The sequence below is a fragment of the Chiloscyllium punctatum genome, chromosome 8 (assembly GCF_047496795.1).
Source record: "Chiloscyllium punctatum isolate Juve2018m chromosome 8, sChiPun1.3, whole genome shotgun sequence".
NCBI classification, from domain to species: domain Eukaryota; kingdom Metazoa; phylum Chordata; class Chondrichthyes; order Orectolobiformes; family Hemiscylliidae; genus Chiloscyllium; species Chiloscyllium punctatum.
In genome coordinates, this window is record NC_092746.1 from 57754196 (window position 1) to 57781271 (window position 27076).

At 42.0% G+C, this 27076-nt stretch overlaps 1 protein-coding gene across 3 annotated transcripts in view; it reads left to right on the forward strand.

Moving 5' to 3' along the window:
* The window catches only part of LOC140480585 (tensin-3-like), a 426853-nt gene that overhangs the window by 169047 nt on the left and 230730 nt on the right, over positions 1-27076 (forward strand). For all 3 annotated transcript variants that reach the window (XM_072575634.1, XM_072575635.1, XM_072575636.1), the window contains one exon: positions 12819-12856. In XM_072575634.1, the coding sequence (XP_072431735.1) occupies positions 12819-12856 (38 nt within the window). The remainder of the gene's footprint in view (positions 1-12818; positions 12857-27076) is intronic.

Genomic DNA, 27076 nt, shown 5'->3' on the forward strand with positions numbered 1-27076 from the left:
TATTTCTTGCAAGTCCTTGATTTATTTTCTTGTATCCTTGTTTTGTTTAGTTTTTGTCCTGTCTGACTATCAGTTTTTCCTTTTTGAATGCCATCACTTTTTATAAATTGCTTGCCCCTCTTCTCAATATTCTGCCTTTTTTGTTGTCTGGTGCCAAAAGCCCTTAATTATGTATTGAATGTAGGTCACTTGGTATGCAGCATGAACATTTAAGTACATGTACTCTCCGATGATGTGCAGTATAAATTATTGGTCCACTGCCACAAAAATGAATTTCTGTGCTGAATACGTAATACTGATTAGAGGTGTGTTTTATGTCAGTGATGCATGCTTACGTGCAGATGAATGAGCTTTCAGTTCATGTTGAGTGACAGATGCAAAACACTATCCTGGTGTCTGAGTGCCCACTGGTGCCTGTAGCTGTTCATAACTAATTCTTGTTCCAATAGGCCAGTTTTTGTTCAACTATTTTGGGCAAGATTTTTGTGTTTGCTTCTTCGTGTCTGTTTTGATGAACTAACTATATTATTTAACCAGAAAAATGGCTAGCCACTGCCAGCAATGGAGTAACACCTAAGACTACAGGGACTCGTGCAAATTGGAATACCTGGTAGAATGTGCCATTACTGAAGTTGCCAACTTTTGATTTGGAATCTCTAGCAATGAAAGATTTATGTCCTGGACACTATTGCAAGCAATCTACGAGAAAATTTAGATCTTGGATTTTTTTTTCTGGGAAGCACAGGAACAGCTTCTGTGCTCAGTGCTCATGAATGCTCACAAACTTTTACATTCTAGTGGGGTAAATGCCATATCTAGATGTGCGGACTAGAGTTAGCAATGGATGTCAAGCATTTTTGATCCTGTTCTAGTTACAAATAGTAGGTAGAAATATGAAGAGAAGTCTGTAAGTACTCAAAAATAGCTGGATTGTTGACTCCCACCTTTGCTGTTCAGCAAACTGCAAGTTTTATAATCAGGTTAGGAGATGGAGGATGGGGAGGGGGTGGTCACACAGCTCCTGTCTTTTCATAACCCCTTCTTGGTCTGTTGCAACAATTTTAATGTTTTAGTATCTAGCTATCATACCTTAATTGAGCTTCGTTAACCAGACAAAAATGAAGGAGAAACATTTTTGAGGTTTCTTGAATCAGAGTGGAGTTTTATTCCCTAGAAAAATAATAGATGAGCACAAACATACATAGCTTACAAAGAAGGTGGGGTGAGGAGTATTTGCTTCAGCAGGAAAATGAAGGCAGTTACATTTTAGAGGTTTTTAGATTCTTTAAGTTATGAGAATGATTAGATCCAAGGCTAGCTTTTTAATTGTTATCTTGAATTCTGCATCATGAGAAGGTTGCAGATGCCCTGGAGTTCTCAATAAATCATTGTTCTGCCAAATTATTTTTCATCAGCTAGTTCCTCAACTTGTGAGGTTTAGAAAGGGGAGTGAGAGGAGCTTTCTGCATTTATGCTGTTATAAATCACTTTGTTTTTCCCAGCAGCTTTGTTGTCAAAGCAAACTACTTAAATATGGTTTGATTGCATGTTCGAAGACTAGTTCTGTTATCTTTTATAAATTTAACACTCTATGGATAATTTTGCATCACCCCAAAGCGAAGCTGTTATACAAGTGTGAGTAAAAAATAGATGGTGTCTTTTTTAATGTCTCTGAGTTTCACTGCCTCTTAATGAGAAATGGAAATTCTGAATCAGCTGGTTTTGTTCATTACATGTGAGTTCCTTGCGCTTATGAAATTATCAGAGCAACCATTTCAGTTCAGCAGTGTCCTTTCTTTTAAAAGTCTATTTCTAGTGAATTAAAATCTCAGGTTTACAAGTCAAATGTTGAAAGACGAATATTGTCATGATCATGAACCATGAACCTAGATCACTATTGGACTTTTAACACAAAAATGTATTCAAAATGTGAGGGTGAACAGTATAAAGATTACTGTAGATGTAAATTCAGTGACTGCCTGGAGAGGAACCCTAGAATATCACACCTGAATGTGTCAAAGATGCTTCAAAGGGAGAAATGCACTGTAAACTGTAAGTACCTCTGTTCTGGAATATGATAGGAGAAAATACAGCAATATGAGTGAGAGGCATGTTTCCACTTGCAAGAACACACAAGGGCAGGAATTAAAAGTGAGTTTCACCCCTTGGATGCGCGCGTATATGTGTGAGTGTGCTGTATGAGTCACAGTCAAAGAATCATCCAGTAGTCACCCTGGCGTTGCAGGTAAACAAATTGCTAACTCGAACTGCTGGAAGCTAGTCAGTAAGCTCGTCAAACAGAAACCGGTCAAAATAATTTTAACCAATCGTCAAAGCCAAGAACCTGAATTCACTGCTTAATTATTAATAATCCACAATCTATCATCTTGAATAACTGAGCAATTGATATAACATATGTAATTTTAAATTTTTAGGTTCTTTTAGACTTCTATTGAAAGTGAGAAGTGTGTATTGTATTATTATTTCTTCTCATGTTTAGTAACTAATAAACCAATTGTTTTATCAACTCAAGAAAGTCTGGTTAAATTGGCACCTTTTAAAACTCAAATTTATTTGTTTTGGGCAAAATGTATCCACAAGGGGGTGGATTCCTTTTAATGAACTTGCTGTGACCAGCCAAGACAGCAGGAGCCACCTCAGATGGGAACTTAGCAATTTAGTATATCCTGTCTGGAACAGTAACTAATTGGAGCCATTTTACCTGGGAATTGGTTTGCACAAATTGAGGGCATGTGTCCTTTAAAACCACAGATACACCCAGTGTAAATAGAAAATAATTAGAGGATAAATTGTCCCTTTCAAAGACGTTGCAGAAAGCTTTCTCAAATTTGCACTACAACTAAACAGAAATGGCCACTTTCAATGTCTGTCTTGGAGAAATTACTAAAGGAAGTTACTCAAGGATTTAAAAATTCTGTCCCATGAGTAACAAAAGATTTAGCAAGGCTGTCGGGATTAGAATTTTACCTAAAAGCCAGAACTTTTTAAAGTAAAAGCTTACAAGTGAAAGGTGAGGACTGCAAAACTGAGAGTAAGCATGGAAAAGATTAAAATTGGAGCAACGTAAGTTAGAATTTCAAAAAAAAATGGAAGGACAGGGAGGTAAAGGCAAGTGAGAAAGAGGGGAAAGCCGAGGGAAAGAAATGAGAAAGAGGGGACAAAGCAATCAGAGAAGAGGGAGAATTTCAGGAAAAAGAGGAGGGAAGGGAATGCGAACTAAGACAGCTCGAGCTGAGGGATAGGAATTCTGCCATGTCCCAAGGCAATACTAGTTCCAACTCGAGGGCCGAGGCTGCTGAATTTGCACATTCAATTCTTAGGTTCGAGGAGGTTGAGGTGGAATCCTTATTTATCTCCTTCGAGTAGGTCAGGCAGTAGCTCAAGTGGTCAGTCCAGCATTGGCCCTTATTAATGCAGAATAAGCTTTTGAGGAAGGCTCATGAAGTTTATTCCCTCTTGTTTGAGAAAAATATCACTGAGTATGTAAAAAGGTAAACAGCATTATCTTAGGTACATACCAGTTACTGCCAGAGGTGTGCCAGAAAGAATTCTCACTCCATTCCCCCTGCCCTCAAATGGTCTTACCAGACAGACATGTAATTTGAAAGCCTTGAACAATTTACTTTTGACCAGTGATTATGGTCACTTATGCCAAAGTCTCCATGTAATAATTCTGCTTGAGGAGTTTAAAGCACCAATATGATTGGGTCTAGAGAAAGAGTGACAAGGCAGGCAGCCATGCTTGGCTAATCGTTGTGAACTGTTTAGTGAATCCCTGTTTTTATATTAAAAAAAACCTTCCGTTGCCACCCGTCAACTGGAAATTCAGGGAGAATGATAAGAAAGTGAACACCCCTGAGAGAGAGGAAAATGTTATGAGCTCTCCTCAGGACATGATTTGGAGATACTGGTGTTGGCCTCGGGTGTACAAAGTTAAAAATCACACAATGCCAGGTTATAGTCCAACAGGTTTATTTGGAAGCACTAGCTTTCAGAGCACTGCTCCTTCGTCACATGGTTGTGGAGGTTAAGATCATGCTCACAGAATTTATAACCAAAGGAGTCATGTCATGGAGATGTGATACAGTAAACAATCTTAGTTTGTAATGGTTTCTGTTTTTTGATATTTAAGTCCCAGAACTTCTTTAAAATTACATTCTCAAGACAAAAATCACACAACACCATGTTATAGTCTAACAGAATTATTTGGATGCACTAGCTTTCGGAGCGCTGCTCCTTCAGGGGATTGTAGAGAATAAGATTGTAAGGCAAAGAATTTATAGCAAAAGTTTCCAGTGTGATGTATTGAAATTATATATTGAAAAGACCTGGATTGTTTGTTAAGTCTCTCATCTTTTAGAATGACCGTGTTGGTTTCAGTTCTTTCGTACATAAATCACAAAACCTTTTTTAAAAGTGACATTCTCAAGTGCACTTCAACAATTAGTGTTATGTTGGCCCAGATAAGATACTGAAGGTGTTAACTCCCTGTGAGGCTGTCTGTGTCACAATGGTCAGACTGATTCTAATCTAAAACACGGATTTACAGAATTTTACATGGATTCATGAGGTTTTTGAGCAAAGTAAAATGTAATTTTGCAAGTACAAATTTACCCCACAAACTTATATGCGTATGTGTGCATATGGGGGGTGGGGGTGGTGGTTTATGAGAGTCTGTGAGAGGGGGTGTGTGTGTGTGTGTCCATAGTGCAATGGGATCACCTGTCGTGTGACATGAACCCAAGGTCCCAGTTGAGACCATCCTCATGGGTACCATACTTGGCTATCGGCCTCTGCTCGGCTACTTTGCATTGTTGCCTGTCCCGAAGTCCACCTTGGAGGGCGGTCACCCGAAGTTCCGAGGTCGAATGTCCTGGACTGCTGAAGTGTTCTCCGTCTGGGAGGGAACACTCCTGTCTGTTGATTGTCCATTCATCCATTGCCATAGCCTCTGTTTGGTCTTGTCAATGTACCATGCTTCAGGGCATCCTTGCCTGCAGGGTATGCGATAGACAACGTTGGCTGAGTTACATGAGTACCTGCCACATACATGGTGGGAGGTGTCCCCACGCGTAATGGTGGTATCCGTGTCGACATTCTGACACGTCTTCAGCGTCTACTGTCACAAGGTTGTATTGCATCGTCCTGAAAGCCGGGCAGCTTGCTGTGAACAATGATCTGTTTGAGGTTTGGTGGTCGTTTAAAGGCGAGCAGTGGAGGTGTGGGGAAGGTCTTGGTGAGGTGCTCATCCTCATTGATAACGAGTTGCAGCTGCGAAGAACATGGCGTAGTTTTTCGGCTCCTGGGGAGTACTGGACAACGAAGGGTAGCCTGTCGGTTGCAGCTCATGTCTGTCTCCTGAGGAGGTCATTACGGTTTCTTGCTGTGGCATGTCAGAACCGGTGGTCGATGAGTTGAGCATCATACCCCGTTCTTATGAGGGCATCACTGAGTACTTCCAAGTGCCCATCATGTTCTTCCTTGTCTGAACAGATTCTGTGTATGCCTAAGACTTGTCCATAGGTGATGGCTGTATTAATATGTTTCAGGTGGAATCTGGAGAAATATAGCATCGTGAGGTTATCTGTGGGTTTGCGGTAGAGTGTGGTGCTGAGGTGCCTGCCCTTGATGGAGGTGCATGTGTCCAAGAATGAGACAGATAGTAGTGAGCACTCCATGGTGAGTTTGGTGGGATGCAACATTTTTATATCACTGTGTAGTTTTTTCAGTGACTCCTCTCCACGGGTCTGGAGGAAGAAAATATCGTCAATGTACCTGGTGTATAATGTTGGTTGGAGGTCCTGTGTAGAGAAGAAGTCTTGTTCAAACCTGTGCATGAAAATTTTGGCATGTTGGGGTGCAAATTTGGTCCCCATGGCTGTTCCATGTGTCTGGATGAAGAGCTGGCTGTCAAAGGTGAAGATGTGATCGAGAATAAAGCAGATGTGGTTCCACTGTTCAAGAAGGGGAGTAGAGACAACCCTGGTAATTATAGACCAGTGAGCCTTACTTCAGTTGTTGGTGAAGTGTTGGAAAAAGTTATAAGAGATAGGATTTATAATCATCTGGCAAAGAATAATTTGATTAGCGATAGTCAGCATGGTTTTGTGGAGGGTAGGTCGTGCCTCACAAACCTTATTGAGTTCTTTTGAGAAGGTGACCAAACAGGTAGATGAGAGTAAGCCGGTTGATGTGGTGTATATGGATTTCAGCAAGGCATTCGATAAGGTTCCCCACAGTAGGCTATTGTACACAATGCGGAAGAATGGGGTTGTGGGAGACATAGCAGTTTGGATCTGTAATTGGCTTGCTGAAAGAAGACAGAGGGTGGTGGTTGATGGGAAATGTTCATACTGGAGTCCAGTTACCAGTGGTGTACCGCAAGGGTCGATGTTGGGTCCACTGCTGTTCGTCATTTTTATAAACGACTTGGATGAGGGCATAGAAGGGTGGGTTATTAAATTTGCAGATGACACAAAGGTCGGTGGAGTTGTGGATAGTGACGAAGGATGTTGTAGGTTACAGAGAGACTTGGATAAGCTGCAGAGCTGGGCTGAGAGGTGGCGAATGGAGGTAAATGCGGACAAGTGTGAGGTGATTCACTTTGGTTGGAGTAACAGGAATGCAAAGTACTGGGCTAATGGTAAGATTCTTGGTAGTGTAGATGAGCAGAGAGATCGCGGTGTCCAGGTACATAGATCCTTGAAAGTTGCCACCCAGGCTGACAGGGTTGTTAAGAAGGCATACAGTGTTTTAGCTTATATTAATATAGGGATCGAGTTCTGGAACCATGAGGTTATGCTGCAGCTGTACAAAACTCTGGTGCGACTACACTTGGGGTGTTGTGTTCAGTTCTGGTCACCGCATTATAAGAAGGATGTGGAAGCTTTGGGAAGGGTGCAGAGGAGATTTACTAGGTGTTGCCTAGTATGGAGGGAAGGTCTTATGAGGAAAGGCTGAGGGGCTTGAGGCTGTTTTCATTGGAGAGAAGAAGGTTGAGAGGTGACTTAATAGAGACATATAAGATAATCAGAGGGTTAGATAGGCTCTCCCTGTCCACCCTTTTTCCAAGTATGGTAACGGCGAGCACGAGGGGGCATAGCTTTAAATTGAGGGGTGATAGATATAGGACAGATGTCAGAGGTAGTTTCTTTACTCAGAGAGTAGTAAGGGTACGGAATGCTTTGCCTGTAACGGTAGTAGATTCGCCAACTTTAAGAACATTTAAGTTGTCATTGGTTAAGCATATGGACGTACATGGAATAGTGTAGGTTAGATGGGTCTCAGATTGGTATGACCGGTTGGTGCGACATCGAGGGCCAAAGGGCTTGTACTGCGCTGTAATATTCTATGTTCTAGGTGTTCTATGTTCTTTGAGGTGTCGGATAGTGCTCTGAGATTGGCAGTTGTTGGTGTTGAGCTCTGAGGCTGTTACCGTCATGCCGTCATTGTGGGGAATGCTGCTGTAGAACACTGAAACGTCCATTGTGACGAGGAATGTTCTTGGTTTGATTGGTCTGTGGGTGCTGAGTTTCTGTAAGAAATCTGCAGTGTCGTGACAGAAGCTGGGGTTCCCCTGTACAATGGTTTCAAGATGCCTTTGACATAGCCAGAGAGGTTCTCACACAGGTTTGATGGGACGTCCTGGTGTATTGGCTTTGTGTATCTTCGGAAGGCAGTAGAAGTCGCCTATATGAGCATTACATGGGATGAGTGTGCATAGGGAACTCTGAAGAACTGGATTCAAAGTCCTGATCAATGTGTTTAGTTCACGGGTGTGCTGTTTGGTCAGATCGGTCGGTCGTTGCCTGTAGTGTGCCTGGTTGTTCAGTCGTCGGTACAATTCCTTTCAGTAATCTGTTCTATTCTAAATGACGATGGCTCCTTCTCTATTTGCTGGTTTGATGACAGTGTTGTGATTGGTTTTGAGAGCCATTCTCCACAACCACCTGATGAAGGAGCAGCGCTCCGAAAGCTAGTACTCCCAAATAAACCTGTTGGACTGTAACCTGGTGTAGTGTGATTTTTAACTTTGTACACCTCAGTCCAACACTGGCATCTCCAAATCATTCTCAAGGTAGCTCAGGTTTTTAAACAACAGGCATGAAGTCTGTCTGTGTCCCAATGCTGTGTCAGACTGACAAACCCTCTGTGTCATTTTTACATGGATTCATGCGGTTTTTGTGCAAAATAAAATGTAATTCTGCAAAAAAAATTCACTCCATAATTTAAAAGAAGTTATGGGATTTATATATCAAAGAACAGAAACCAGCATATCCCATCATAAAGATGGAAGTTTTCGTCTCAGATTATTTACTATATCACATCTCCATGACACTGGACTCCTTTGGCTATAAATTCTATGAGCAGGATCTGAACCTCATCAACCACCTGATGAAGGAGCAGCGCTCCAAAAGCTCGTGCTTCCAAATAAACGTCTTGGACGATAACCTGGTATTGGGTGATTTTTAACCTCCTCAGGGCAGAAGGGATGGTTTTGCAATGAAAAGTGGGGCCAGACAAGCCTCTGTCATTTCACTAGCAAACGGTAAGGGCATATTTGGGCCAACTGTTGGAGGCTCCGGGAAATGCTGCAGGATTTATTGGGGCATGTATGTCTGGTGATCGTCAGAAAGCATAGTAGACCAGGCTATGGCTCTGGCTGCAGCTGTGAAACCCTGTAAAGGCACTCCTGAGGATGTGCATGAGGTTAAATTAATCTTTGAGAGTTACTGGGATTTTGCATCTGAAGAAAGGTTGGCCACAGTTCCCAGAGTGAGGTGAGCGGGCCTGCTGTGATTTGGAAGGGTATCAGGACCAGCTAACTTGAACTTCCTCTTAGAGAATGCAGTAAGTCCAGTGGTGCTCATAAAGGGAATTGAAGAGGAGTACGTACCTATCCATATTTGCAGGTAAGAGTCACCAGAAGTTAGAATACCCGATGAAGGGCTTTTGCCCGAAACGTTGATTTCGCTGCTCGTTGGATGCTGCCTGAACTGCTGTGCTCTTCCAGCACCACTAATCCAGTATTTGATTTTCAGCATCTGTAGTCATTGTTTTTACCTACATATAATCAGTCAGTCTATTAGGACCTCAGTTATACAGGGCATTGGTGAAACTATATCTCAACTACTATGTGCAATTTTGGTGTCCTTATTGAAGGAAGAATGTAAGTGTATTGCTGGTAGTTCTGAGCATATTTACTGGATTGCAGTAAGTTGGAATGAGCACATCCTCTTACGAGGATAGGTCAGAACAGGCTGAGCTTGTTTCCACTGGAATTTAGAAGAGTGAGGAGTGACTTCATTGAAGTGTTATATCCTGAATGATCTTGAAGGTGGATGCAGAAAAGGTGTTTCCTCTTGGTGGTCAGTCCAGAACCAGGGAGCACTGTTTCAAAATTAAGGGTCACCCTTTGAGGACAGAAAATGGAAGTTGAGACTCAAACAGATCAGCCATGTTCTTATTGAATCGTAGAACAGGCTCCTCTGCTGCTCCTAATTCTTTTGTCTGTGTTCACTTGGTGCACCTGCGATTGTGACCATTTGGAACCAGTCACCACTGGATTTGTCCCCACTCTGCCTGTGGATGGGGTAACCTGCTCTTGTGCAATGAACCAGCAGGGCCCAAGGTAAAAGCATCCCAGTGTTCTCTGAGATTCATCATAGAGACAGGCCAACTGCGGAACAAGTTCCTGGCATTTTCCTTAGCTGTTCTGTGTCTTCCTCTCATTCAGTTGTAACAGTTTTTGGAAATGAATTTTGAAACATACAGCTATAATAATTAAACTTAGCTAATCACACCAAAAGTGAAGGAGAATACAAGTCTTGGGGCTGAAGACATCAAAGTGTATGGGGTGGAAGCAGGATCTGTTTACTGAGTAGGTGGTCAGTCATGATCACGTTGAGTGGTGAAGCAGGTGCAAAGGGCAGAGTGGCCTACATCTGTTCCTGTTTTCTGTGTTTCAAACAGTTTCAGTGTCTCTGGTTAAAAATGGTCATTCGAAGGTCGCTAGTTTCATACAATTCATTTGGGTTGTCTGGATTTATCCTGTTATCAGAGCAGTCATTTTTAGATCAGCTGTGTCCTTTTAAAATTCATTTTTGTTCAATGGAAGTCATGGATATTAAGTCAAATGATAAACCTTAAATATTTGTCGACTGTTTTCACTTTGATTCAGTGGGATAGTTGTGTTTGGCTCCCACATAAACACCGATGTGTATCATACACTTCTTTTTGAAAATAGAATGTCTGTTGGAAATGGACTGACAATATATATTGCACATCATCAGAAAGAGTCTTTATGCATTAAGCATTTAGCATGAGAAAAATATCCTTTGACTAATTTGACCCTGTTGCTCCTTGTCCCGCTCAACTTTCAGATTAATCTTCCAATTTTTTGACTGTCATCTGCTCTACATTGTAAGTTGCAACATTTCAAGGCTGAAAAGTCCAAGTTGTCTTCATTTTTCCATCTAATTAAGAATTCTGAAAGATAAAATCAGCCCATAGTTCTTTGGACTGTCTCCAACACTTGAACGTGATTGAAATGAATGTGACACTCGAGGTGACACCTAACTTGGGATATCTTCAGCTTGACTGTGACTTGTATTTCATTATTTCAGCTGTAGAATACATAGTGCTGTTGACTTTCTTTTCTTCCTTTCTTGCTGCTCTGCATTGTTTGGAGTATTAAGTGTCAGATCTCCTGAAACTGCTAAGTATCTTTGACCTTCTCTTTCAAGCATATGTCCTGCCCATTTGTACTCCAGTTTGCAATGTGTCAAACTGCAAACTCTCATTGAAAATTAAAAATTCTCCTTGTCTCAACACTGAATGCCCTCTCCCCAAATACTGCTTTCAAATCTTGATCAACTTAGTATCAGAATCCACAATGAACCCTGAATTTGAATTTTATCAATAATCCTCTGTTGAATTCTATCCAATGTTCTTCGGAGGTCGAAGTCTCCTGCATTTCATTTGGGATGTCAGTTCTTCAAACACTTCAAAAGGATTTGCCTGACAGAGTCTTCCACTTATGAATTCATGTTTCTGGCTACTTATGAAATGATTACTCACTGTGTAATCTTCCAGTTTACACTTGATAATTCATTCCATAATTTTATACAAAACTCTATAGCTCATTGTTCTTGTGCTGCAGTGGTAGTGTCCCTACCTGTGAGCCAGAAAGCCAGGGTTCAAATCCCATATGCACCAGAGGTGTGTGATAACATCTTTGAACATTTTGATTTTATTTATTTATTGTCACATGTATTTTGTTACAAAATATGGTGAAAAGTGTTGTTGTATAGTGTTGCCACTGTCCGCCATCTTAAAACAAAGAAAAATAAAACATAACGGCAGAAGAACAAAGAAAAAATGTTAAAATTTGCAATTCTTCTTATTCAGTAAGGATCTGCATCACTTTCTGCCCTAGGATAGATTAGATTACTTACAGTGTGGAAACAGGCCATTCGGCCCAACAAGTCCACACCGACCCTCCAAAGAGCAATCCACCCAGATCCATTCCCCTACACCTAACACTCTGGGCAATTTAGCATGGCCAATTCACCTATAACCTGCACATTTCTGGACTGTTGGAGGAAACCGGAGCACCTGGAGGAAACCCAAGAGGACACGGGGAGAATGTGCAAACTCCACACAGACAGTTGCCTGTGGCGGGAATTGAACCCAGGTCTCTGGCACTATGAAGCAGCAGTGCTAACCACTGTGCCGCAAGGTTCTCCATTATAATAAATAAGGGAGTTGCTTATTCCTTGTCAAGTTAGTAGCATGACTAGAGCTCAATAGCCCATTGAGTACTGTTGTCTCAAAGTCACCATTTAAGGCTGTGGAAGTGAGTTGAAAGCAAATTCACCTGTATAATGGAAAACCCTATGTTTCACCTCGTTTCCCTGCTCGTAACCTGAACTAATCTAAGTGGCTGTTAAGACTTTGCCATAAGTAAATTGTTATAACCATCCAGTAATTGCAACTTTCAGAGAAGCACTTGAAAGAGCAGAAATCAGGAGTAATCAAAAAGGAGGTGTGATTGCTCGGCAGTAATTTGTTCAAGTTTTTGAAATTTGACCACTTTTTCTTATTTTTAGTTATGTTTTATGGCACAACTAAAAAGATAGTTTTTCATGACAATTCTGTCTTTTTTGTTTAAGTTAGTAATAGGTATTATGGCAGCTAAAAACTTCATTAAACAATGAAAAAGACTTTCTTTCTAAGGACTTAATAATTGTAACATAATCATTGATCAGTTAGTTCTTAGTTTTGCCATCAATAAGCATGCAAACACTATCCATTGTGTGATTGAAAAAAAAATTGAATGGCTGAAAAGCAGAAACTGGCAAAAATTCACATGGAATGATATGTGTCCTTTGCAACTGGGAAACAGTGACATTTTAATTCTGAACATCCAGTTGCCTTTGTAAAATTTTAACCATACAATACCATTTCTGTTCATAATTTTAAGGCACAATGTATTTCAGTTCTCAACATTTACATGCCTTTACTCCCATCCAGTTCCATTATATTAGATTGAAAATAGTTATTTGAAGGTGTCTTGATACATCAAAGTATGGAATGCAAAACAAAAGTTACCAAAATGCACTTTATCTGCTTGAAAGCCTTCCAACTTTTTTAAAAAAAGGAGGTTGGGGTTGATAATTGAAAGAGCCACAAACAGCCCCAACAGCTTTTAGAATTTCAGCGAGGAGTTAATTTTGAAGGAAATAGCTTCTACTATCAACTACTGTATTTAATTTGTTTTCATTATTCTTTTCCAGTTTGCAAATACGCGTGTCACAAGAAATGCGAGTCAAAGGTAAGTCAGAATAAAAGGTGACTATTTTAATAATGGATCGATAGGAAATTTGACACATTGGCTTTTTACACCTCTTCGCAGGAAGAACTTTGATTTTATGTTGTACCTTTAATCACCTGGGTATTTCCAAACCTCTGTGCCAATAATATACTTTTAAAGGGTATTTACTGTTGTAATTTGGAATATACATCAAGTAATATTTGTGCAGTGAGTTCTGACAAGTAGCGATGGCATAGCATATTAGATAACTTGTTTTTATGATAATGGTTGAGGAATAAATAGCGACCAAGACATCAGCAAGAACTTGTTCAAAAGTAATGCTTTGTGATCATTGCCATCTATCTGAGAAGGCAAATGGAACCTTGGTTTGACATCTTATCTGAAAGGCAGCTAATGGAACACTTCTTAGTACTATGACAAACTGGCAGTCTGGATTGCATATTCAGAACCCTGGAGTGAAACTTGAAACTAAGATGAGAATGCTGCTACTGAGCCATGGTTGATAGCACTGATGTGGCCAAAAGAGCTTTAGATGAACTGCTGAGGCAGAATTTACTTCTCAAAGTAAGCAGCTTGTTGCTTCAGTAATGAATGAAGTGAGTTAGGTAGTTTGTCTGACTGAAACTCTGAACATTTAGACAAGTAAAAATGAATTGTCCAATAACATATTTCGAATTTTGCTAATTGCACTGCCAATTGTTGAACATACCTGTGTTTTGTTTGCGTGGAGACACAGATTGGTGTGAGCTGAGTGATAGGAAGCAGAAAATAATGGCCAATGAATTTAAATGGCCAATGAATTTATTTTAGATTCGAAGAGGTTTGTAGTGGAGTTGCCGGGGGCAGGATTAGGATCCTTTCCTGGTCGTATTAATCAAAAGGACATTAACGAGTTGATACAGTGGGCAGATATGTGGCAGATGAAGTTCAGTGGGGAGTGAATGCAGTGTCAGCGTTGCATTTTTGTTGGAAGGATGCAGACAGACAGCATAAATATATGGGATACAGTGTTAAAGAACTACAGGAGTAATTCATGTTGCTGGCTGTTTGCAAAGTGAGTAATACACTTCAGTGTATTCACAGATCAAAGGAGGTAGCAGGGTAGGTGGAGAGAGCAGTTAATAAAGCTTAAAGGAACCTGGGCTTTATTAATAGGGGCATAAAATATTAGAACAAGGAGGTGATATTGCATTTCTATAAGATGCTTGTTAGACCACAATTGGAGTATTATATATGGTTATGGCCCCACAGTACAGGAAGGATGTAAGCACGTTGGAGAGAGTGTAGAAGAGATTTTGAGAATGGTTCCAGTGCTGTGAGATGCTTTAGATCCGAGAATAGATTGGAGCGTTTGGGACTGTTTTACTTAGAGAGAAGACGACTCCAAGGAGATCTGTGAAACGCTTTCACAATCAGAATGAGTTGGACAGAGTAGATAGGGAGAAACTGTTCCTACTTGTAGAAAGGATCAAGAATGAGAAGGCAGATACTTAAAGTGATTTTCAAAAGAAGTGTATATAATGTGAGAAAAAACATTTTCTACCCAAGTGGCTTTTGACTGGAATGAGAAAGATGGGTTCAGTTGAGGTATTCTTGAGAGCATTGTATGATTGTTTTAAGTTAAATAATGTGTGGGGAAAAGCAGGATATCTGCACCACATCATGGTGTTCATTTGGAGAGCCGTGCAGATATGATGAGCAAAATAGCCTTTGTGTGTAACAATTTTGTAGTTCTATGATGGGCAGTTGCCTAAACAAAGAAGAAAATTGAATGCAGAACCATTCCTATTGCCTAATGTTCTCCTAAACTAAGTAACACTAAGTCAAGCTATTTTGCGATACCAAGGAATGCAGAGTAAGTTATCTCGTATTATCATTTCATATAAAGGATATGATTAAGAAATATATTCATTTTTCTTGTTGATTGTGTTCAAAGGTTAAAACCAATGCTATTAATCTCTCAGTTCACAAATACAAGCTGAAGTTCGACCTTGAAAAATTGTTTTGCGTTGCTGAGGCATGTGGAATTTGCTATTATTTTGTTAATGACTTTTCCAAAAAGAAATCTACCTGGGGTGCTTTCCATGGAATGAACATTATGTGAATTCTGCTGTGACTGTGTTTGAAACATTTTAACATTACGTACAGACTATGGAATTTATGCACTGCTACATTTACTAAACTTTTGTATTGTTTTTAAAAAAGGTCTGTCTGGTCCACATTGCAATTGAATGAAGAGACAAACCATGTACCAAAAGCTTAAAATAATGGAAGTCAAAACAAGGTGAAAGAAAAGCCTTTAGAATAATTGCTTAAAGCCCTGTCTACTCCTTTCACAAATCTGTTTATCATAGCAATCTGTTTTTTCTTTTCATAATAGGTGGAATACACACTATTCAACCAATCCATGTTGGCACAATATAAAACATCTAGTGATCGATGTTTGCGCAATTGGCAGCGTTTGATTAACAATTCTGAGTGTGCTAATAACTATGCTAACAACCAATTTAAGAGAATGAGTGGAAATTGTAATGTAGCTCATTTACACTTGCTACAATGGCATACATTCAAACACATAAGAACCTGTTCTGTGCAAACACAGGGATATGTTTAAGCTTTGTGCCTTTAAAATTTGACTGCATTTACTGACACCAGCTCATGCACACTATGTGTTGCTTAAATTTGAATGGCTTTGAGGGAATGCAGCCGATTGGGACTTAGAAGTGAGAGGAAGGACGTTGGAGAGGGAGAATGGGGAACTGGACCCAGAATAGTGGGGTAGACATCGGGAACATCCTCCCCTCACCCCTCTCCCCATGTGTCCTCACACTCTCTCCCCACCCCTTGCACCCTCACAGAACATTTTTGTGTGTCTTTTCATAATCAACCTGCATTTGATCAAATTAATATTAATTTTGTTTTGACTGATCAGTTTGCGATGCTTCTCTATTCCAGGTTCAGCTGACTGATCTGTAATTGCTCTGGCATTATCTTGATGTCCATTTTTGAACAAGGGTGTAATATTTGCAATTATCTAGTTCCTCTGCATTTCATGCTCTGACTTCCCACTGTATTTTTTGATGCTTCTCTTGCTCTCATAATGCCTTATCAACTTCAATCTTTCCAATACACTGGGAAACGTGAAAATAGATAAGTCCCCAGAGTCTGATGAGATGTATCCCAGTATACTGAGAGAGGTAAGGGAGCAGATTGCTGGGGCCTTGACAACAATCTTTGTATCCTCTTTAGTCCTAGGTGAGGTCCCAGAAGACTGGAAAATAGCCAATGTTCCTTCCTCTGAGTAGTACAACAGGGATAATCTAGGAAATTATAGCCTTGCGTCGATGGGACGGAAATTATTGGAGAAGATTCTAAGGGATAATATTTCTTCACAATTGGAAAAGAATAGACTGGGGATAGTCACCATGGCTTTGTGCGGGGGAGGTCTTGGCTCACACATTTGACTGAGGTTTTTGAGGAAGTGACAAAGATGATTCATGAGCTTGGGGAGTGGATGTTGTCTATGTGGACTTTCCTAAAGCATTTGACAAGATAGGCTAGTCCAGAAGATTAAGTCACATCGTATCGATGATGAGATGGCAGGTTGGATAAAAAAATTGGCTTGATCATGAAAGACAGAGGGTAGTAAAGGAGGGATGTTTTTCTGACTGGAAGTCTGAGACTAGTGCTGTTCTACAAGCAACATTCCTGGGACCTCTCTTGTTAGTAATATATACATACAAAATATATAAATAATTTGGATGAAGATGTTTGATTAGTAGGTTTTAAGACAAATGAAAGTTGATAGACTTGTGGGTGGTGAGGAAGGTTGTCAAAGGATATAAGGGAAGAGGTAGAAGCAGATATGATAGCAACATTTAAGAGGCATTTAGACAGATACATGAACAGGATGGGGTTGTTTTGGATGGCATCATAATCGGCGCAGACGTGATAGGCCGAAGAGCCTGTTCCTGTGCCATACTGTTCTAAGGTCTAATACCTTATTAATTTTAAACCCTTCAGATGTCTGACCTATCATCTCTTTTTGCTATGATCCTTTTTAAAAAAAATTCTTGAATGAGACATAAGTGGTGCAGGCACAGTCAGCATTTGTTGTCGATCCTTTTGCCCTTGGCTCTTGTTGCCATTTTGGAAGGCGGTTAAGAGGCAGTCACATTGCTGTGTGTCTGCAGTCGCATGTAGGCCAGACCATGTATGGATAGCAGTCTGAAGAATTTGGTGAACCGGACGGGTTTTTATGACCGTTGGCAATGATGTGATGATTGTATAGCTAAAAATGTGTTGCTGGGAAAGTGCAGCAGGTCAGGCAGCATCCAAGGAGCAGGAGAATCGACGTTTCGGGCATGAGCCCTTCTTCAGGAATTAGGTTCGGTGGGGCAGGAGCAGGCTGAGACAATGGGTCGGCCGGGGCAGTCAGGTTTGTGGATTTTGGGCAGGAGGTAGAAACGGGCGGTGCGGGGTTGTGGGACTATGAGGTTGGAGGCGGTGGATGGGAGATCTCCTGAGGTGATGAGGTTATGGATGGTCTGGGAGATGATGGTTTGGTGGTGGAAGGTGGGGTCATGGTCAAGGGGGCAGTAGGAGGAGGTGTCCGCGAGCTGGCGTTTAGCCTCAGTTGTGTAAAGGTCGGTGCGCCAAACTATTACCGTGCCTCCCTTGTCTGCCGGTTTGATAGTGAGGTTGGGGTTGGAACGGAGGGAGTGGAGGGCTGCACGTTCCGAGGGTGAGAAGTTAGAGTCGGTGAGAGGGGTGGAGAGGTTGGCGATTAATGTCGCAGCGGCAGTTGGCTATGAAGAGATCGAGGGCAGGTAAGAGGCCAGCACGGGGTGTCCAGGTAGATGGGGTGTGTTGGGGGTGGGAGAAGGGGTTGTCAGAGGGTGGGCGAGAATCCTGGTTGAAGAAGTAGGCGCGGAGGCGAAGGCGGCGGAAGAATTGTTTGATGTCTCACCGCGTGTTGAACTTGTTAATCCGAGAGCGTAGGGGAATGAAGGTGAGGCCTCTGCCGAGGACTGATCTTTCATCCTCAGAGAGGGGTAGTTCTGGAGGGATGGTGAAGATACGGCAGGGCTGGGAGCTAGGACCTAGTGTGGGGCTGGAGCTGGGATTGGGGGCGGGGTTAGGCGTGGGGGCGGTAATCGGGGCGGGGACGGAGATTGGGCGGGGTGGGGTTCAGTGTGGGGATGGAGATCGGCATGGGGGTGGGGTTAGGCGTGAGGACTGAGATCGGCGTGGGGGCGGGGTTAGGTGTGCGGATGGAGATCGGAGTGAGGGCGGGGTTAGGTGTGGTGACTGAGGTTGGCATGGGGGCGGAGACGCATGTGGCATGGTTGTTGTGCAGGTTAGTGATGTCACTGGGGGGGGGGGGTGGAGGCGGAAGTGGCTGTGGCGACGGCAACCCAGGGGGTGGAAGAGACTGTGGCGACAGCAGAAATGGTGTTGTTCCCGATAGCCGTCGACCCCGCGCACCCCGCAAATCTGTCAGCGATGGTCTTCCTGGCGATCGTGGAGGCGGTTGTCTGGGCGGCGATCACGGAGGCTGCGAGGTTGGTGGGGGCGGAAGTGACGTTGTGGTTCACGGTGGCGGTTGCTGCCACGGGCGCTGCAGCAGCCGCGTGGTTGATGGTGCCTGACTGATTTCGGAGGCTGATGGAAGATTCTGGAACAGTTGAGGAACCCAGAGTGTGGGGGTAAGTACATGAAAGTTTTTGGTACTTACTGTCTTTAATTTCCGATATGGCTAGGAAGAACTGTTTGTTTAGTGTATGGATTCTTCTGTGGATGAAGAACAGTAGAGGTCCTTTGCAGGTCTGAGAGAGTGTTATCCTGAGCTGGGGTAGGTCTAATTGCAGGGAATGTGGGTAGCGGCGCATGGCTGCAAGCGTGGAGCGGAGGATCCGGAGGGAGGTCTGTGGCTGGAGGCTTCGGATTTGTTGTAGGTACTGGTTGTCCTGGTTGGGTCCAAATTGTGTTGGTCGGAACGTAGTCCGGAGTCTGTGCGGGGTCAGTCGGTTCTGTAGACAGATGCTGAGGAAGGAGATGTGGCTGTGGTAGCGAGTCTGTTTGAGAACATGGCTGAAGACAGAGGAGATGACCTGGGATGTGCATTGAGAGAGGGACTCACTGAAATCCTTGTAGAGGGAGGAAGAGAGCTTCTTCAAGGAAGGCATCCTTGCAAGAGGATTCGCAGTCGGTTAAAATCTTCTCAGAGAAAGTGAGGACTGCAGATACTGGAGATCAGAGCTGAAAATGTGTTGCTGGAAAAGCGCAGCAGGTCAGGCAGCATCCAAGGAGCAGGAGAATCGACGCTTCGGGCATGAGCCCTTCTTCAGGAATAGCTACCATTGTACCAGTTCTTAATTCCACATTTTACTGAATTCAGAATTTCCAGGTTGGAATTTGAAACCACCTGCCAGAACATTAGGCTGGATCTCTGGGTTGCTGGTCCAGTGACATTCCCATTGTGGCAACCAATCCTCTGTAAGCACAGATTTCTACACAAAGGTATTTCAAGGTATTCATTTCCTGGTCCATGCGTAAATTCTTTTTGTGGTCCCTAATCAGCCCTCCTTTTTTTTTAAATTGGTTCATGGAATGAGAGTGCCAGTGTCGAGGGCTGCATTTCTTGCCTGTTCCTAATTTCCCTGGAGAAAGTGGTGTGAGCTGCCTTCTTGATTGTTGCAAACCTTGAAGTGTTCAGATCAAAGTGGTTAAGTACATTGAATGATTTCATAAAATTATTGGACTGGAATATCAATCTTTAATTTTGCTGCCAGACTGTAACTTTAACACCTGGTCAGCCAGACCGTGCCTCCAACAATGTGGACCTTCTCAATACTGCTCACGAGCATCAATGTCTTACATTCAAGGCACTGATATTAGATGCAACTGCCATTCTCCAGGGTTCTATCAAGTGAGCTTATTGCATATAAAATTGGGATAGCTTTGTGCAACCATGCTATCAGTAATTTAATGTGAAATAAACAAAGATTATACTTTTTTTATTAATGCATTCAATAGAGCTTATGTGATACAGTTCTTTTAAAGATGTGTATTGCAGACATGAGCCTGAAAAGAAATGTCCATGAACGTCTGTATTCAAGTACTTAAAATGGTAAACAGCAAGTGTTGGGATACATTTGCTTTCAAGTATGCTTTGTTTTATTCAGTATACAAAAACTTACCTGAACAAGTCATAATTTGTGTCTCTTAACAAAAGGTGACCTAGAAATCTGATCTTATATGTGAAAACGCTACCTTACTGGCATCTTCAGCAAGTAAGGAAAAGAATGCCAACACTTCAGATAAGAAGGAGATTAAACAATCCTGTTCAGAAGTACTCCGAGTTCCCACAATCTGACACCATTATTATTGAATGTAAACAGAAAAAAGTCCACCTTGGGGATTAAAACCAATTCACTGAAAGAGGTAGGAGCACATTGTGAAGATCTGTTCACAACAGTTTGATGTGGAAATGGTGACTTGCCAGATTTATTCAGTCAAAGGTTCAATAAAACAAAATTTGTTCACAACAAAGGTTGGATTTGTAAACTTGAAAATCAATATATATCAGACAGAATGGTGATGGTTGAAGATTAAAAACCGGAAAATACCAGAGGCGTAATTCCTTTTGAGGGCATTCTTGACCAAGGAAAGCTTCAGGAATATAGCTCATTAATACGTTGGGAATTAAATTTTAAAAAGTTGCAGATTGCAGAATTCTCTTTTTCTCTGTAAAGAACGGTAATGTGGACAGTATTTAGTTGTGATCATATTTCTAGGTAATAGGGCAAGGAGTGATTAAATTCAGAGTTGTTGAACGTGGATAGTTTTAATAGGGAATGCAAGTAGTTTTGAGTTGAATTTGTTTCTTATGTTGTCTGTGAACAACTAAATCCAGTTTTAGAAGTTGCCATGCTTTTTTTTTGAAAGAATCATAGACAATATCTGTCACTTCCACAAAACAGGATAACTTCAAGGTTTTATTTTAGCTACATGTTCTGTGTTTAAATTCTGTAACAGTTCAATTTAGGTGCTCTCAATGAATGTCAGCACTTTAGTGGCAAGCAGCTTAATAAAACATGAGTATTTGTATCTTAAAAAGAAGAATATTTGCAATTTTAATGCTTTCTTCCATGAAAAGAAAATCCTGTTTTAGTGGTGAGAAATAGTTAAATGTTTGAGACATAAATGGCAAATTAATGCCTGCAAATAGGCCAACAGTAACTCAGCTGTCTGGCTTTCCAGCTGTTTCAGCTATGGCTTTGCTCCAGGAAGGTAGTCCTCCAAGTCAAACTGAGCAGAGATTTCTCAAATGCAGCTTCCTGTAATTTGCTTTTTAGATGGTTGAGTTACTTAATATGTTGAACATTCTGTTCTTGTTTATATAATGTTCAAATGTTCAGTAGTTCTTTTATTACTTAGTCCAAGAAATCAAGAAGGAATGAGGTTCATTTCTGTGAGAAACTTAGTTACTCTGATGTTGTGAATGTCATGAAAGGAATGGTGCGTACCATTTCTTGTGCTTACAGCTTTGCACAGACGTTTGACAGATTTTGGCCAGTAATTTAATTAGTAGTTTTGCTTATAATATTCCTGTGAAGAACTTTAAAACATGTTGTTGAAAGCTGCTATGTACATAAATTATTGTTATGATCATCATTTCAGCATGGGGCCTGTACGCGATAGCACTTCCTAATTAACTATATTGTAGAACCTCTACAGAGAGAGAGAGAGTGGAAACTTAACAGAGCAAACTCTTTTACAGTGCGGGAGATTGTCAACTGGTTCAGGAATGCATTTACAATTGAAGCAGACTTTGCTGTAGCTCATTAACTCAGCATTAGCATCCCACTTCCAGACTTGTCAATTGGATATGTTAAAGGAAGGATTTCTGTTGAAATGGTCCCTGGTAGGATTGAATAGCTGAAGGATATATTGATTTCTTAGGTCCTGCTGCAGGACCTGATTTGAGCTGATCTAACCCAGAGCTGGGTGAAAGAGGCCAGGTGTGGCTGCATGTGGCACATGCAGTACACAGCAGGAGTGCGGTCATTTATACTTGGACTCAGTAATGCATGCGATATAATGGAGGTAGAAACTTTGGGAAGTATGATCCATGTTCAGGTTCAGTACTGATAGCAGTCCTCATAAACGTATCTGGTAGCTGAACTCTTTCCACTCTTTCTCCAGCCACACCTCCACATTCCCAGCTGAGCAGCAGTGCTGATAGTCTTCATGTTCTCATCCCTGACGGTCATCTTCCACAAATGATATCTTTCCCAACCCCGTGACAATCCCTGACCCATCTCCTAGTTCTCATTCTCTTTTTTGCAACGAGAGAAAGCAGCAAGGGCAGACAGAGAAATGCAGTGTTATAGAGGGACAACCAACAATAGTTAACTTTATAGCCACTAGCAATGCCATGCTCGCCCACTGCTCCACTTGGTATGAGGTTTTGGTTTCAGGAGGAGGCTGCAGCTGTTGGCAACAACCCTGAAAGGCTGAGTTTCCTTGGGGGCTGGTGCTCTCGCATGTCGAGAGAGCTCAGGCTCTGTCTGCAAACCCTACTTTGAGTTCCTTGTTTCCTTCGAACTGCAATTTTTGGCAGAATCTTAACAGGCTCTGAGCAATGTGAGGCTATGACAGGATGAGCACCAGAATCAAGTAAGATATTCAGTGAGGCCCATCTTGACATTCAGATCATATCACTGCAAGTGGTACAATTTTCTCAAGTGGCAAGACGAGATTTTTGCTGAGCAACAGCACATTCCCAATTAGTGATCATTATTGTGTATTAAGCATTCTCCTATCAGCCTAACTTCCCAAGGGTTACAATCTTACCAACCGTGTCATGCAAATGATCCATCAGGAGCATGGGCCGTGGACTTTTTGGTCGGTTTAACTCTACGCTTGCTGCAAATAACTTTCATGTTGTGTTTCAGGTGAATCAAGTCAAGGGGGTATGTAGCCTTCTCACAGAGGATCCCGGTCACAATCAGATAAGGATAGTCTCAATACCAATCCAGAGCCTGTTTCAGGCAGTCATAGAGTCAATATTCTGTCCTCATGGAAATGGATTCTGGGTAATCCAAGATGGAGGACGGCAAAAATTTCTGGCTGTAAGAGCTGCTCCATTTTTTTGGGGGTATTTTAGGTGCTGGAGGTGATTTCCTCGAATTCCAGGGGCAGCAATTACGGTTTTGTATGCTGTTGCATTGTTTTGGAACTTTGGAAAAAAAAGTCAAAACAACAGCAGTTTTAAAAGGGAGAAGAACAGACAAAGGAAGCACATGGTGAGGTCATTACAGGAGAGAGAACCTGCACAGTTATTGCCTTTGCTGTTTTTGAATTCATGTGTCGCTGGACATCGGAGTGCATCTGGGAAAATTAACAAACAGTGAATTTCACAACTAATCTTGGAGGAATCGGTTTGGGTGAAGTTCACAACACAGAATCAATAAGTTAATTGTTGTTTTAAGTCTGTTCAAGAGAAAGGCTGTATTAGTGAGTACAGTGGGTTCTTTCTTGATGATATGATTTTGGAGATAAGTCTCTTTATTAAACTTAAAATATAAGCCGTAGCTCTTAATTTAACCTAGTGCAGTGTTTTGTTGAGGAATAAGATGGTGTTGTTTTCTGGGTCTGTAGATTGTGAAGGAGCAAAAATAGCCTTTGCAGTGATATGTACTTCTTGTCAGATGTGGGAGTTTAAAGAGAGTTTAAGGGTTACTGCGGATTATATCTGCCATAAATGCTGTTGGATGCGAATCTTATCAGATCGAGTGGATCGGTTGGAGAGACAGATAGAAGCAATGAGGAATTTGCAACAGTATGTGATGGATGGCGGTTACAGGAAGGGGGGGAAGTCTCAGATACAGTCACATAGATGGGTTAACTCCAGGAAGGGTAAGAGAGGTAGGCACCTCGGGCAGTAGTCTTGTATGGATATACCCATTTCAAACAGGTATGCTGTTTTGGAAAATGAAGGGGGTGATGGATTCTCAGGGGAACGTAGCATGAACAGCCAAGTTGCTGTAATGCAATGAGGGGTATGTCGGCTTCCAAGAGATCAATTGTGTTCGGGGATTCTGTAATCCGAGGTACAGACAGATGTTTCTGTGGCCAGCAGAGAAAAAGCAGAATGGTGTGTTGTTTCTCTGGTGCCAGGATCAAGGATGCCTCAGAGAGGGTGCAGAATGTTCTCACGGGGAGAGGGGCCAGCAGGAGGTCATTGTCCACATTGGAACCAACGATATAGAAAGGGAAAAGGTTGAGACTCTGAAGGGAGACTACAGAAAGTTAGGCAGAAATTTAAAAAGGAGGTCCTCAAGGGTAGTAATATCTGGATTACTCCCAGTGCTATGAGCTAGTGAGGGCAGGAATAGGAGGATAGAGCAGATGAATGCATGGCTGAGGAGCTGGTGAATGGGAGAAGGATTCACATTTTTGGATCTTCGGAATCTCTTTTGGGGTAGAAGTGACCTGTACAAGAAGGACGGATTGCACCTAAATTGGATGGGGACTAATATACTGGCAGGGAAATTTGCTAGAACTGCTTGAGAGGATTTAAACTAGTAAGTTGGGGGGGTGGGACCCAGGGAGATAGTGAGGAAAGAGATCAACCTGAGACTGGTACAGTTGAGAAGTGAGTCAAATAGTCAGGGCGGGCAGAGACAAGGTAGGACTAATAAATTAAACTGCATTCATTTCAATGCAAGGGGCCTAACAGGGAAGGCAATGAACTCAGGGCATGGTTAGGAACATGGGACTGGGATATCATAGCAATTACGGAAATATGGCTCAGGGATGGGCAGGACTGGCAGCTTAATGTTCCAGGATACAAATGCTACAGGAAGGATAGAAAGGGAGGCAAGAGAGGAGGGGGAGTGGCATTTTTGATAAGGGATAGCGTTACAGCTGTGCTGAGGGAGGATATTCCTGGAAATACATCCAGGGAAGTTATTTGGGTGGAACTGAGAAATAAGAAAGGGATGATCACCTTATTGGGATTGTATTATAGACCCCCAAATAGTCAGAGGAAAATTGAGAAACAAACTTGTAAGGAGATCTCAGCTATCTGTAAGAATAATAGGGTGGTTATGGTAGGGGATTTTAACTTTCCAAACATCGACTGGGACTGCCATTGTGTTAAAGGTTTAGATGGGGAAGAATTTCTTAATTGTGTACAAGACAATTTTCTGATTTAGTATGTGGATGTACCTGCTAGAGAAGGTGCAAAACTTGACCTACTCTTGGGAAATAAGGCAGGGCAGGTGACTGAGGTGTCAGTGGGGGAGCACTTTGGGGCCAGCGACCATAATTCTATTAATTTTAAAATAGTGATGGAAAAGGATAGACCAGGTCTAAAAGTTGAAGTTCTAAATTGGAGAAAGGCCAATTTTGACGGTATTAGGCAAGAACTTACGAAAGCTGATTGGGGCAGATGTTCGCAGGTAAAGGGATGGCTGGTAAAATGGGAAGCCTTCAGAAATGAGATAAGAAGAATCCAGAGAAAGTATATTCCTGTCAGGGTGAAAGGGAAGGCTGGTAGGTATAGGGAATGCTGGATGACTAAAGAAATTGAGGGTTTGGTTAAGAAAAAGAAGGAAGCATATGTCAGGTATAGACAGGATAGATCGAGTGAATCCTTAGAAGAGTATAAAGAAAGTAGGAGTATACTTAAGAGGGAAATCAGGAGGGCAAAACGGGGACATGAGATAGCTTTGGCAAATAGAATTGAGGAGAATCCAAAGGGGTTTTACAAATATAGTAAGGACAAAAGGGTAACTAGGGAGGGAATAGGGCCCCTCAAAGATCAGCAAGGTGGCCTTTGTGTGGAGCCACAGAAAATGGGGGAAGATACTAAATGAATATTTTGCATTCATATTTACTGTGGAAAAGGATGTGAAAGATATAGACTATAGGGAAATAGATGGTGACATCTTGCAAAATGTTCAGATTACAGAGGAGGAAGTGCTGGATGTCTTGAAATGGTTAAAGGTGGATAAATCCCCAGGACCTGATCAGGTGTAACCGAGAACTCTGTGGGAAGCTAGAGAAGTGATTGCTGGGCCTCTTGCTGCGATATTTGTATCATCGATCGTCACAGGTGAGGCGCCGGAAGACTGGAGGTTGGCAAACATGGTGCCACTGTTTAAGAAGAGCAGTAAAGACAAGTGAGGGAACTATAGACCGGTGAGCCTGACCTTAGTGGTGGGCAAGTTATTGGAGGGAATCCTGAGGGACAGGATGTACATGTATTTGGAAAGGCAAGGACTGATTATGGATAGTGTGCATTGTGCTTTGTGCATGGGAAACCATGTCTCACAGACTTGATTGAGTTTTTTTGAAGAAGTAACAAAGATGATCGATGCGGACAGAGCAGTAGATGTGATCTATATGGACTTCAGTAAGGTGTTCAACAAGGTTCCCCATGGGAGACTGATTAGCAAGGTTAGATCTCCTGGAATACAGGGAGAACTAGCCATTTGGATACAGAACTGGCTCAAAGGTAGAAGACAGAGGGTGGTGGTGGAGGGTTGTTTTTCAGACTGGAGGCCTGTGACCAGTGGAGTGCCACAAGGATTGGTGCTGCATCCACTACTTTTCGTATTTATATAAATGATTTGGATGTGAGCATAAAAGGTATAGTTATTAAGTTTGCAGATGACACCAAAATTGGAGATGTAGTAGACGGCGAAGAAGGTTACCTCAGATTACAACGGGATCTTGATCAGATGGGCCAATGGGCTGAGAAGTGGCTGATGGAGTTTAATCCAGATAAATGCGAGGTGCTGCATTTTGGGAAAGCAAATCTCAGCAGGACTTATACACTTAATGGTAAGGTCCTAGAGAGTGTTGCTGAACAAAGAGACCATGGAGTGCAGGTTCATAGCTCCTTGAAAATGGAGTCGCAGGTAGATAGGATAGTGAAGAAGGCGTTTGGTATGTTTTCCTTTATTGGTCAGAGTATTGAGTACAGGAGTTGGGAGGTCATGTTGCGGCTGTACAGGACATTGGTTAGGCCACTGTTTGAATATTGCATGTAATTCTGGTCTCCTTCTTATTGGAAAGATGTTGTGAAACTTGAAAGGGTTCAGAAAAGATTTACAAGCATGTTGCCAGGGTTGGAGGATTTGAGCTATAGGGAGAGATTGAACAGGCTGGGGCTGTTTTCTCTGGATTGTCGGAGGCTGAGGG